The sequence below is a fragment of the Phyllostomus hastatus genome, unplaced genomic scaffold, assembly GCF_019186645.2.
Source record: "Phyllostomus hastatus isolate PE091 unplaced genomic scaffold, TTU_PhHast_1.1 phas_contig_40, whole genome shotgun sequence".
Taxonomy (NCBI): Eukaryota; Metazoa; Chordata; class Mammalia; order Chiroptera; family Phyllostomidae; genus Phyllostomus; species Phyllostomus hastatus.
The window spans coordinates 65,128,269-65,142,573 of NW_025333872.1; the positions used below are offsets into that span (position 1 = coordinate 65,128,269).

Here is a 14,305-nt window from a genome sequence, read left to right on the forward strand (position 1 = left end):
GGACATACGAATTTTAAAATACATGTGAAATGTTCTTTATATTCCTGCCTACTTTTCTTCCAGTATCTTGAAACTTGTCTATGCCTCTCAAGTCACAAATCCTTTCTTGTTGATTCTTAATGTACTGTTCAGTTATATTCCAAAACCTGAGAGCATCTTAGAACTGAGCTGTCATTATGGAGGACCATTAATGGAGTATTTGCTGCTTTATGATAAATTTAAAATATAAGCTTCTCAAACCTGAGCATAGGCCATGGATGTTAGGCTTCCCTGAAAAGTAGTAAATAACATTTATAAAATGTGTGAAATCAAAGGCCTAGTACAGAATAACAGAAGAAATATTTCCCTAGTGATTGTGGTATAAAAATACAAAATGGCATCAAAACATGTTTTTTAAAATAATTTTTCCTTAAAGTCACTTTGTCATCAAATTTTGACATTCTATCTGCAAAGGCTTTTAAATGTACTTGTTGAAGAATCATTACGATGTATGAATACAGCTCCACACTGCAATGATGAAAATATGCTTTGCACATACTAAAACATTTTCTACCTAAGAATTTCCCATAGGAGTTACCATTGCCTGTGAGATCTATGAGCATGGAAATGCCCTCAGCTTGACATCATCTATTTTATGTAAAAGTAAGACTTTTTTCCCTCCTCTATAATTAATTTGACCATTCTGTTTGCTGTGTCTTTAAAAAATGTCAGGTAATACATACTTCTTCCTGCATAAGTAATCACTAGAAAATGAGAAAATTGAACAGGACAATTCAAAACTAACATGCAAAATGATATATGGAATAAGTTTTTATAAAATAAGTGATGGTGGAACTTGTATTTTCTTAGTGCTACAAAAGACATGCTATATATTTTCTTCAATTTTTGGCAGTAACTCAAAAATTAGCCTGAAATTTATTCCATTGTAGGTACTTTTCCATCGCCCCAATATGCCACGGTTTTGGATTTGATCTCCAGTCAGAGCATATACAGGAGCAACCAATGAATGCATAAATAAGTACAACAACAAACGGATGGTTCTCTTTCTCTACCTTTCCCTTTCTAATTCTACAATCAGTAAATTAAAAAAAGAGAAAAAGATCCACATTGTGTTAGCTTCTGCAGTGCCATTAAATAAAACTGTTATGTAAAATACCTGCACTAGTAGATCCGATTCCTGTGGTGAGCACAGATCTTGGTGTAATCTTTGCTGCATATTTGAGAAATTGAGATTTCCCTGTGCCAGGGTCCCCAACCAATAAAAGATGAGATTCACCTAGGACAGAGTAAATAATGTAAAATTTTAAATTTCTATGAAAAGACCCATAAACAAGTCTAATTAATCAAAAAGAAAAATGGTCCATTTGTATTTTAAATAGTGTTTTTGCTATATACTTAGGCCATGTGAGGAAAGATTAAACTAGAATATCTTTAGAAAATTTAACCGTCATCATAAATAACAACCTTAAATAGTTTTTGAATGCAACATTTAAAGTCAATTCTTTTAATAGATTTTGTGCTATTTCTAGATATTCAGGCCTATGTTGAACACTTTTTAAAAATTTGTAAATTTTCTGATTTTATTTTTATTTAAGCACTTTTTTAAAAGCAGGACTTTGTAAGTGCTTTATAACTATCACATCATTTATTTTTATTTTTTTAAAGACTTTATTTATTTATTTTTTAGGCAGGGGAAGGGAGGGAGAAAGAGAGGAATAGAAACATTGATGTGTGGCTGCCACTTGAGCGCCCCCACTGGGGAACTGGCCCGCCACCCAGGCACGTGCCCTGACTGGGAATCAAATTGGTGACCCTTCACAGTCCGGCACTCAATTCACAGAGCCACACTAGCCAGGGCACTATCACATTATTTATGGTTCCAACAGTTAAGTGAAAACCTTTTCATTTTATGAAAATTTTAGTTTAATGAACTATCTATCTTAAAAGTACTCTTTTTCAAATGTAACACGAATGAACATGAATATAGAGTGGTGTGTATTACCTCACCGATCAAACAAATTTCTTCAGGATTTATTTGAGTATTTTCTAAGTGTATTAACAGGAAACTCCTATTTAGGTGCAGCATTAAGCAGACTGCCTTGCAAACAGTAGCTGATCAAAACACCACACACATAAACCTAATAACACTTACTATTCTATACTGTACTGCATGGTTTTAGAGTACCTGCTAACAGCATGACTGACAAGAATGTACTTGTATTTTTTTGGTTTAGGTTATGGTTATTATGGCTCTCATATGGCCTACACAAAGACCATAATAAACCTTTATGCCAGATTCAGGTTACTTAAGGGTGTTAGCTGCAAAAGGGCTTTCTGCCATTTGGACATAATTACATACTTAGAGTAATCTTTGCCTCAATGCATGAACTATAGCAGCACCACATGGCAGATGGCACATTTGCAATCCACCAGCAGAAGGGGAATCAGCAGGCAGGTGACTGAGAGCAACAGTCTGAGAGAAACACACTGACAGTCACACATGGAGAGACACTGACTTGGAGCCATTAAAAAGTGCTATTTCTAATCTTTTCCTCTTGAAGAGAGATTGTGGATTTAGTAAAAAAACACAATTATAGAAATGTAAAGATTTTATTTTGTGGCACCCTGAGAGGGTAGAGCAAAACTACATACACTCATTGAAAAACTTAGGATTTCTTTTAGTCTTTGGAATTCTAGAAAGTAGCTCCTGATATGTAGATGCTGGGCTAAGTATTATTAGACAACCACACAACTGTCAGCTTTAAAAGATTACATTTGGAAAATGAAGCTCCACAAACAATTTTTATTCAGGAAAGAAACATTCTAGCTTTTCTCCTTATGTGTTACTATTTCTCAGAAATGTTAAATAGGTACTGACCTCTGACTCGTGTTCCTGTGGCATCAGTCCTTTGAATCCCACCAGCCAGCACCATGGCCACAGCCAGCTTTACTAGGTACATCCCAAAAACCTGAGGGCATAAGCTGGCCAGTATTTCATTCCTTCCTAGGAAAGGCAGAAGGATTACAAGTTACAACAACAGTTTTCAAGAAATCATAACAAAAATTTCCTTCCTACCCTATCTCCCAATAACACTCCATCATCTAAAATGATTAAGAGGACCATTCAGTAGGAGTGAATAACTTAGTTCTCCTTATTAATGCCACAAGATGAAAAGTCTGCTTTATTCCTGGTGCTACCTACTTAAGTTTCTATAAATTTATCACACATTGGAAGGGGCAGAAAAGAATCTCCTTTTCTCCTTCATCAGGCTAACATAATCTCTTAAAAAACAATACTGGCTGTATTTTATGTACAGTAATTTCAGTAAAATTACTCCATTGTATAAATAAAAAGAAAGTGTTTGATCTCAGAACTGAGTTGGATTGTGGGAGCCAATAACCTTTAAATACAGATACTTGGAGCTTCTCCAGAGGTGTAAGAAAAGTAGTAAAATCAATCCACCCTGTGAAACAGTTCAGCATATTGCTCTAAGCCACAGGTGGCAAACACAAGGCCCGAGCTCGGGCCAAATCCCTCCCTTCACCTTGTTTTATCCAGCCCGGCACCTTGTTTCTACCTGGCAGCAGCCCCGAGCTCTCACTTAACTGTTAAGGAATAGTTACATTTATACAGTCCTAAAATTACATTCAGCCCTTTGAAGGCAACTGCAAGGCTGATGTGACCCCTGGTGAAAATGAGTTTGACATCCTACTCTAAACAGTTTTGTAAGTTCTGTTTTATTAAGAATAAGTTACTAGGGTATCGGGATACTAAGATCATTATAAATTTCAACTCTAGCAATCAAAGCTGGAGATCTTAGATTCTTCGGATCATGTGCTTTAAATACGAGAATACCAGTTATTCAGTCTGAGACTCTGCCTATCCCATCCATGAATAAAGTTGGTATTTTATTTGGTTACCGGCCTAATCAACCAACAGAGGAACCTATGAGATTCTAACAAGCCTTTCCTGAGCCTCTCTTAACTTAGAAGGAACTCACTACTGTGCTGGTACTGTGTCTATGTTCATGTTACCAGTATTAATGTCTGCATGCTGGTAACTAATTTGCATGTTTCAGGACTTTTACACTCATGTCAGGTTGTACTCATGTTTAGTGATAGCTATTTTAGGAGGAAAACAATCGTACACGCACTCCTTTAGCTGATGATTCCAGTTCTAGAAGCTTCCCTTCAAAACAAACCATCAAAGAAGGGAAAGGGCCTTCCTCCACAATGTATGGCGCAATATAGAAAGGCTACTTTTTGTAATGAATCAAAATGGACTGAGTGGCATTAGCTACAGTGTTATGACCTGGGCTGGCAGAAAGGGTGAAGAAAGAGGGGGACCAAAGTAAACCCTGGAAGCAAGTTCATTAACTCATTAACTCCTGTGGTAGAAAAGCCCAGAGGAGAAAAGATGAAGTCCCAGGATCTAAGCAGATGAGAAGACCTGGCAGCAGGCAGATAAATTCTGACCAGAATCTGCAGATTACACATACAAATAAAGAAGGAATAGCCCCCAAAAGCAACTGGCTTTTGGAAGACATCCAGGCCAAAACTAAACCAAGAAGCCAGCTTTGCTGAGTAAAGGTGGATTCAGTGTCTCTTGTGTCAGAAGCCTGGATTCAAATCCCAGTACTATTACTTACTAGCTGTCTGACCTTGGGCAAGTTTCTTAACCTCTCTGCCTCCATTTCCTTGCCTTTAAAATGGAGACAATAATGGTATCACAAAGAATTATCGAGGATCAAAGGAGTTAGTACGTGTACAGCTCAAAGAACAAACAATACCTGGCACATGGCAGGAGCTATGTACTTAACTGTTAACTATTACACATTACCCACATTACTTGTGCTTATTTCTGAACTTAAGATTTCCGTACCCTGTAGTCAACACAAAGGATATAGTACGAAGGCAAGTCTGAAGTGCCAGAGAATTGTAAAGGGGAAGGGCCATTCCCCTAATTAGTTGTCTAAAGTTGAAAAACTTGATTCTTTGGATGTGACTATAGAAGCTCCCATGGCTATATCATGGAAGAAAATGTGTTAAAATGGATACCAGTTCCCATCCTTCCCTCCCTCCCAAACTTGGTTCTAGACCATGTTCATAGTGTGGCTATGGCCCTCAGCTACCCCAAAGAAGAGAACTTCTTAGATCTAAGATAACTGAGTCACTCCAGAGTGGGGTGATGGCCTAACGGACTCCATCCCTGTGTTTGGGTTTCTATCCAGTATCTAAGCGCCAGGGTCATGCAATCCCTGAAGTCATTATAAGTCAGAATAAAGGTAGGGAGCCTTTGGCTCCTCCTAGTCAACACCTACAGTATTAGGTCTTATTGAAGCAGGTCAGTCTCCAAGAGCTGAGCAGTCAAGTAATCCCTGGCTTTAGACTAGCAAAATGAAGCTACCCTGTCAGATACAGATCCTCACCTTCATCCACACTACCCACAACACACACATATATATTATTCTTCTCAACTGAGGCATTTTATTTGCACATATATATTATATTCCTAAAAAAAGAATCTCAGGATTTGCTCTCCTGTGTGTTTTCATCTCTCTTCTTCATGGCCCATGAAGCCAGCTGAGGTTGCCAGCACAATGCAACCAAACTGATGGGATGGAAGCAGGTTGTTCTGCCATTTTTCTAGATCTCTGAGTTACACATCAAGTTTGGGGCTGATTAAGTGACACTTGGTTAACCTGCCTGTGAAGTTCACAACAATTTTTCCAGATCTGTGATCATCAATGATTTCAAACTTGCCACTGCAACCCATGCTTCATCATTACAGTTAGGCACCGGACAATGCTGGAGCACTGCCTACTAAGAACCTGGCATTTGCCTCTGTTTTGGGCATTGCGGACCCTCTTGAGAGCAACAGGCAGGATGTTTGTGTGCACCATTATGACAGCATGGAAAGATGGCGGAAAGAGCTTAGTGTCACAAAAAATTTTTGCTGTGAAGACAAAGCTTATTGTTTTTGCATCTCTCCATCCCTCATCATCTCTTTTCTAGTTATCTCCTATTTTTAAATCTTCAGAATAGCGTGAAGATGTCCATATAATTTAAAGGGCATCTGAAAAGAAAGAATGGCTTTAACTTTAATAGGATAAGGTGTCATAATAAGATGAGTTTTGCCTATTAAAGGAGGAACTGTATATTTAACTGGTAAAGAAAGTAGAAAATTCTGAAACTATTTTGGTGTAACACAAGATGTTAAAATACTTAGACATAAAAGAAAAATCTCTTGAAATTCGGCCTCAGTCTTCCAGATCTCTAAACAGAAAGGGCTGTGGTAGAAAAGGGCTTCAGGGTAGACAGTGGCTAGAGGCACTGACTGACACTACTGTTGTATGAACTCAGTCACTGAGTTATGGGGCATGTAAGGCTGCCCCCCCAATCACAGACAACATGTTTAACTACTGAATTAAATGTCATTGATAATTATCAGCTTTATGCCCTTAATCACAAACCTGCAAAGGGATCACTCTTGTAGTGTTCCCAAAAATCTTCAAATTCCTTTCGGACTTCCTCATCCAGGATGATCCCTGCAGACTGCTCATTATTTACTTGCACATAGTTGGCTTTCAGGACTATCTCCACTTCACATCGCACAGCTTGCTGAAAGGGCTTCCACCGTTGCATTACGACCCCATAAACGGTGAGGTCATCACCTGGGGAAAAGCACCAAGTGAGTCCAGCAATGGCATCCTGCACGCTAGGCACAGACTCGCATGACAAACACTAGAGCTAAGACATGAACCGCTTCCTGACCAGGATGTAGAGTGTTGTACACTCATCCAACACTCATTCAGAACACAATATGGGTGCAAAAATCACTGGATTCCTGATTTTTTAAAAACAGGTACTTGTATCTGCACAGCTAAAAGCTAAAGTCAGCATTTTTTCTTAATCTGTCGCATTATAATCACACCAAATTATTATTTCACTGGGAAAATAGTTTACTGGATGATTTTTTTGTCATTATTACATTGGATGAAATGTTCACTCTCTCAAAATCTCTAGCCATATAGTTGTCATTTAAAGAAGTGAGATCTGCAACCAGAAGGTTAAACTATAATCAGTTTGCTCTCAGGAAAGAATATTGTGATGACTGATACTAGTTTTAGTTTTTTATATATTAATTTTTACTTAATACATTTGTTAACATTTAATTCACTGCCTTTTTAATGAACAAAGAAAAATGAATAAACCAAGAAATGAATGAATGAATACCTGTCCTACATTAAAGCAACTTTGAATAGACTATGAAAGCCCAGGACACGACCCTGCTTATTCTTTTGTGGTTGGTTCCCTGATGGACAAAGTAATAAACTTTTACACATTTTCCTAAGAGGACTTGGGTAGTTTACAGGAGCCTTTTCCTAACACTGATATCTATGCTTATTATTATAATTCAATGCATCAATAACAAGTCTTTATAAATGCATGGCATTCAATATTTTGGTACTAGAGAAACCCCCCCCCCTCCCCCGGCAAGACATAAACCTAATCCCCAAAGAGTTCAATCTTGTTGAACATAGGATGCTGGACATATTCCAAACCCAATCCTGGTGTTTATGTCTTGCGCAACAATATTGTCTCTGAAATTTATTTCTAAGGCTGTGTAAAATATATATTTGCTGATACAAAATGCCTTATACTCTCTAAATTTCAATGTGCAACATGTAATCCAAAGAGCTTTTGATTTTCTGAAAAGTTCTGCAAAATGCTAAATTTATGGAACTGATGGCAGCAATTCACATAATCAAAAGCCAACTTAGAGCCAAGTGAAAGTTTATTGTAACAAACAAATTAAATAGGTACTTCACAAGTTTTCAAGATCCTTCCTGAGCTACTTCCTGGATTGTTTCCAAACCCAATCAAGAATAATGATCATTTACTATATTGTCTGCTCCAAATTTTTTAGATGAAAATGACCAGGGTGGCCCTGGCCAGGTAGGTCAGTTGGAGTATTGTCCCGATGCACCAAGGTTGTGAATTCAGACCCCAGTCAGGACACATATGAGAAGCAACCAATGACTGTATAAATACATACAACAATAAAGTGTGCTTTCTCTCTCTCAAATCAATAAATTAAAAAAGTTAAGAAAAAATAAAAAGGAAAATGATTGGGGCTACTTTATATGAGCACTTGGAATAGTCCTCTACTATGGTGATTTTACTGGGTCAAATGAGGAACTTAACTTTTAGATACAGCACGTACTAGTAAAAATGTGACTTCAATAAGCAGTGTGATAATGGGGAAGCTGTGGAGTACTGAAGAATGGCCAAGATCACTAACTCATGAGTTCTGGATTCAAATCCCAGCCCTACCACTCACTTTGCTATGTGACCTTGGGCAAGTTACCTAACTTTGCTGAGCCTATGCCTTGACCTACCAAATGGGACTGATTACATTTATATCACAGTAATACAGTGAGAATTAAATCAAATAATGCTCGTAAATTACTTAACATAATATCTAGAAATATAAGTGCCCAATAAATAATAGTTGTTATTATACTAAATTTACTTATGTTTATAGACAACCAATACCTTAAAAAAGCTTTTAATATATACGTGTTTTGAATGGCAGATTCATATGATCATCAGAACAATCATATGTATAGTCCAAGGCAACAGATCCTCATTTAGTTTTCTATCATAAAAATTATAAACAATGTTATTTTCCAAAAGTGAAATTTCTTACTATCACACAATCTAGTCTCTCTGTGCCTCCTTGTCTTCTGAAGTGCATCTTCCACTGTAGCCATCCCTAGTCAGACCTACCTCTGATGTACTGCCCTGAGATGTACCCACACATGACCTCCACTTTATTACTCTGCATGTCAGTTTGGGTTCCTAACCAGACTGTAAATCCCTGAAGAGTGAGGGTTTATTGTCTTTTCATTCTCACAGAAGTTTGTAGCTGTGGATAATGAAAAAGCTGCTGACAGACTGCTTCCATACATTCTTATTTATTAGAGACATTTGAAAGAAAAATATCTTAAGAGCTTTCAGTGCAGAAAAAATTCAGTTAAAGAAACTGTATGGAAACACCTTCTTTTATATTAAACAATATTTTCATGTTCAGGCTAAGCTCATACAAGCATTGCTTTGCTGATACAGATATTACAAATTTGCGTTAAAATCTGGAGTCCTATATGAACAAGGTATTTTGACCCACATTGTCCATTTATCAGGAAATCCATGATCAAAGCTGTCATTTCTTTAGTATACTCTGAATAACTATAAACTGTTAATGTATTTGACATAAATTTCAAACTATGAGTTGGTGATTCTTGGTTGGATGGGGTGAGTCTTTTGATAAAGAATTATTTGACTGTAGATACTGAACTTTCATTTCCATAGTGTTGCCTCATCATTTTAATGTTAGTTCAGTAAGTATTTCATAGATGAGGTATCTGGGGAAGCCTAAGGTTAAGAAAAGGGAAGTGATGGAATTTGATGAAATGAAACATTTTTGATTTGTTCGGTAGGGAAGAACTGGGACATGGAATAAGATCAGATGTAGCTGCTACTGCGCAGCGTACTCACCTGTGCTATTTGTTGTTTATAGAGATAAAGGACATTTTAGAGAAAATGAGAAATATTTAATGTGGAGAATATTGAGGTAAATTAAAAGGCAACTGCTTCTACTCAGCTGAGGTTTAGCAACCATTTCCATTTTTTGACCCACCTTCAATTTAACTTAAATGTTAAAAAAGGAAGTGGAGCCATGACTGGTGTGGCCCAGTTGGTTGGGGCTGGCCCACAAAGCGAAAGGTTGTGGTTTGATTCTGGGTCAGGACACATGCCTAAGTTGTGGGTTCGGTCTCCACCAGATTGCGCACACAAGAGGCAACCAATGGACGATTCTCTCTCACACAGACGTTTCTTTCCCTCTCTTTCCCTCCCTTCCCCTCTCTCTAAAAAAAAAATAAGATAAGTAAAATCTTTTTAAAAAGGAAGTGGAATTGTTAGGCAGTTTTTTTTAAATCAACTTTTTGGAGAGAGAGAGCTGGAGAGAGGTGGGGGTGGTGGAGAGATAGGGAAACATCTATTTGTTGTTGCACTTATTTACATATTCATTAGTTGATTCTTTTTTTTTTTTTTTCCATTGGTTGATTCCTGTATGTGCCCTGACACGGGATCAAACCAACAACCTTGGCATGTGAGAGTAGTGCTCTAACCAACTGAGCTATGTGGCCAGGGCTTGTTAGGCAGTTTTGAGGTTATTTGGAATAAGAGTAAAAAAGAGAAAGGATAAGTTTTCATATCTTCCTCATAGACAAAGGTCTGGACAGGGCCTGGAAATGCATGTAGGGAACAGAAGACAGTGGCTTTAAGGGAACAGATTTCCAAGAGAAACTTATGAAAGATTTGTAGCTCTGAGGACAACTTGAAAGTCTAAAAATCCAGAAGATTATCAAGCTCTATAGTAGAGTCTTTGTCAGTATGGAAAGATGGCAGTGAGGGAGAAGAATGCATGATGATACCTGTGTTGATCTATGGAAAACATCAAGTACTTTAGTTATAAATAGTTTTTGATTAAAACCTTAAGAGAGCCCTGGCCAGTGCGGCTCACTTGGCTGGAGCATCATCCCATAAACCGAAAGGTTATAGGTTCCATCCCCACTGAGGGCACATACCTATGTTGCAGGTTTGATCCTCCTGGTCAGGGCACGTACAGGAGAAAACAGATAGATGGTTCTCTCTCTCATCAATGTTTCTCTCTCTCCCCCCTCAACTTCCCCTCTGTCTAAAAGCAAGGAAAAATTGTCCTCAGGTGAGGCTGGATAAACAAATAACTAAGTAAATAAATAAAAGTTTAAAATCATCACTGTAAAGGCAGTCTGCTCCTGTCTGTGATCTTTACCCTTCACTGACCAGTGCCCTGTAAACTTTACAGCCCTACCCTCTACTAACAGCTGAAGAAGGCCCCCTTTATTCTCTCATTCTCTTTTTGCATTATAAACACAAGCTATCTATTACTAACACATCCATTTCAAAAAATACCAAATTTTATTAAGAATATCTCATAAGATACTGAAGAAGAGGGAATAGTACTGGCTCCCTTGGCTGACACTGCTGATTTACAACATTTTCTAATACTGTAATTTTTCAAATAAAACCTTTCCCTATCATTTAAAAAATAAAAACAATAATTTAAAATTCAGTGTAGAACACTTCCATTTTATAGGCTTGGACTGAGATTAATCCTCGCCCTTCCACAAATACTTTTTAAGTTTGATTCTTCCCAAGCTCCCAATGAGAAGAGTAAGGGGGACAAGGTGATTTGAGAGGGGCAAAGGAAAGCTTAGGAATTGTTTGTTTGGCCTAAAGATAAAGATATACCTAAGAATGGCATCAGAACAACTAGGCTTCTGGAGCATCGAGGCTCACAGAGTCTTTAATTTGCCTGGAACATTTAGGCCATCTGATCATGAGGCCTAAATAGTTAACAAGATGTTGTACATCCTCTGCTTAAACTCACCATCATCCAAGGCCCATGTTGGACACCTCTAATTAGTGGATACTGAGTCAAAGTCTGCCTTCCTGCACCTCCAGCCCACTGAAACCCAACAGCATCTTCTGTAATTCCAATTTCATTTCTATATGTCCATCTTTCAACAAATGAAAGTTGATGGTCATGTCATTTCTGAGGCTTACCCATGCTAAACACCCACAGTTTTTTTCAGTATGATTCAAATTCCCTCCCAATTCAGGCAACCGGCTAGTGGAAATACTGAGGTCCCTTAGAGGACCAGAAGACGAAAATCAATGTGACTCCTACAGTGGTGTCACCAACACAGAACACAGAGAAAAAAACCACTTCCTTTCATTTAGACACCATTAAGGCCGCAGTAGCATTTGACAAGAGTCACATTCTCTGATGCATCTTATATAATTGCCCACTAAAACCAACATCTTTAAAAGATGCTGCTGTTAAGCTACAGTACCCCAAAGAGAGTCCTGGACTAGATGTTGGTAAATCTGGGTTCATGTTCCAGTTCTGTCATTTAACTTTCCAAGTGACCCTAGGCAAGTCAGGTTCTTCATCTACAAAATAAGTGGCTGGACTAGATAGCTAAGCTCCAGCCCAGCTTCTTTCCTGCTATCATGTCCCACCTCCACGCCAGTCTCTGTTCTCAAGGTAAGCAATCAAGTCTTCACACTCACTCTTGGGAAAACAAAAAGTGGTTTTTCCATATCAATATATTAAGACTTCTTGTATAAGTTAACATAAGTTAATTCTTACCAGATTTGCAAGTGTCTACTAAGTCATTTTCTAGGATAACCTTCATAGATCGTGGAATACTTCCAACGGACAGCCGTTGAACCTAGCCAAGAAAAGAAAACAGATACTGAATATGCTTAAATACATGCTAAGTATTCTGAACCTAACAATTCTTCAAACTACCACTTTTATTTCTCTGGTATTGTCATACAATAAAATTATGATGAGGATTTATGGAATTTTCTTGTAAATTGTGCATACTATCATTTTAGGAATTCATAAAATCTAGAGTAAAGTAAAAACACCAATATCTGGAAAATATCTCCAAATATAATTTACCTTATGGGTGGTCAAAATATACACATGTTCCAACTACTAAACATAATAACAAAGTTGCTTATGTATATTATGTATAATATTATGTATAATAAAGCAGCAGTTCTTTCCTGATTTCTAGTCATAAGACCTAGGACAAGTCACTCAGTTCCTTTGATTATTCCTTAGAAAAGGAACCCTGGTTATTCTACATAAACGAGTGCCCAGCAAAAAGACTGTATCTCCCAGGCTCCCTTGCATCCAGCTGTGGTCATATGACAAAGTTCCGGCCAATGAGATATAAGTAAGTATGTAGGATACTACTTAAATGCAGACTCAGGTGAGATGGTGGGTACTTCTGCCTATCTCTCCTTGTCTCTGTTCTCTGACTAGGACACAGATGTGATGGAGCTGTAGGCACTATTCTGAACCATAGAAAACCATAGAAATAGAAGCCATGAGTTAAGAATGTTACAGAAGAACAGAAGGTGTCAGAGTCCTTGACACTGAATAAGCCTTTCTGTCTCGGTGGCAAGTTAAAAAAAAACCAACAGGTTCACTCTCATGTATTAAAGAATTTGGCATACTAAATAAACTTCTGGCCTAAACCCCAAATCCTGCCCACTCCCATGTTTAACAACCAGTTCAACCCATTTAATTTTTCTCCTATCCCTTAGGTAAGTACAACTAATTTGAACTTCTTAAATGTTCACTTAATTTTAACATAATCATTAAGTTATTCCACAATCCTCTTGCCAATGCAAGATGTTTATAAAACAATGTGTTCATATCATGATCTGTAAAGAATGTATTCTGATACACATACAACAGTTTCACACTCGATCTTCTACAAAGTGATGAAACAAGTTTCATTTGTAATCTGTTAGGTGTTCCCTAGTCCTAGCAATCTGCCCATAAATTGGTGAGGGTTTTGTAGAAAACCTTACAAAACTAAGCACATACTTTAAATACAATACTTTAAATACAATATATGTTATTATTATTCTTACATTGACTTATCCATGACTAATGACATGAAAAAATCATCGTTGTATTTCAACTATAAGAATCCTAATGGCCAACATTAAAAAAACCCACCCACTCCTAAAAATCATTAATAGCTCATCTGTAGACCTACCAGCACCATCAAGCGTATCTTCATGATGAAATTTTGGTTCTTTCTTAAGAGTCTGCTTAGCCGAACGAATTTTAACAGGATTATCCCTGGGTGTGCATTACACATCCGATACAGCTACTGCATTCAACTCCGTAACACGTATCTGCCATGACGTTAACTATGGATAACACTCCTTCAAATCTGTCATTTTGCTTATTTATTTGATCATTTACCTGCTCCTGAATTTTGATTTCCTGATAATCTCTACACTTGGTTGGAGATGAAGACAAGCCTGAGAGGCAAGTGAATTTGGAAGAATTACAGCTCTCCAAGCTGGGACATGAGGATGGCCGGCAGAAGGTATAATACTGCTCAAAGTCAGCCTTGACCATAAACACATGCTTGCATTTGTTACACATGTATTCCCGTTCAAACTCCAGGATCTTCACCAGACTTGTTCGGATCACTGTCCCAGTGACAGATAAAAAGTGACCCACATCCTTGGTTTTAGGGATGTGCTCCCTCACCAGCTCAGGACAAACAGGCAAACCTGGTGAAGGAAAAAAAACAAAAATTACATCAACCTTGGCATTTGACTCCATGCAATATATTTTCCTCATATTTCCTGC

At 37.7% G+C, this 14,305-nt stretch overlaps 1 protein-coding gene and 1 pseudogene across 2 annotated transcripts in view; both read right to left on the minus strand.

Moving 5' to 3' along the window:
- Positions 1-14,305, minus strand: part of MCM9 (minichromosome maintenance 9 homologous recombination repair factor) — a 74,428-nt gene that overhangs the window by 55,898 nt on the left and 4,225 nt on the right. For both annotated transcript variants that reach the window (XM_045842687.1, XM_045842686.1), the window contains exons 3-7: positions 13,910-14,226; positions 12,266-12,347; positions 6,474-6,674; positions 2,879-3,004; positions 1,157-1,276 (exon numbers count right to left, since the gene is read on the minus strand). In XM_045842687.1, the coding sequence (XP_045698643.1) occupies positions 1,157-1,276; positions 2,879-3,004; positions 6,474-6,674; positions 12,266-12,347; positions 13,910-14,226 (846 nt within the window). The remainder of the gene's footprint in view (positions 1-1,156; positions 1,277-2,878; positions 3,005-6,473; positions 6,675-12,265; positions 12,348-13,909; positions 14,227-14,305) is intronic.
- Positions 5,513-5,903, minus strand: LOC123821356 (annotated as a pseudogene).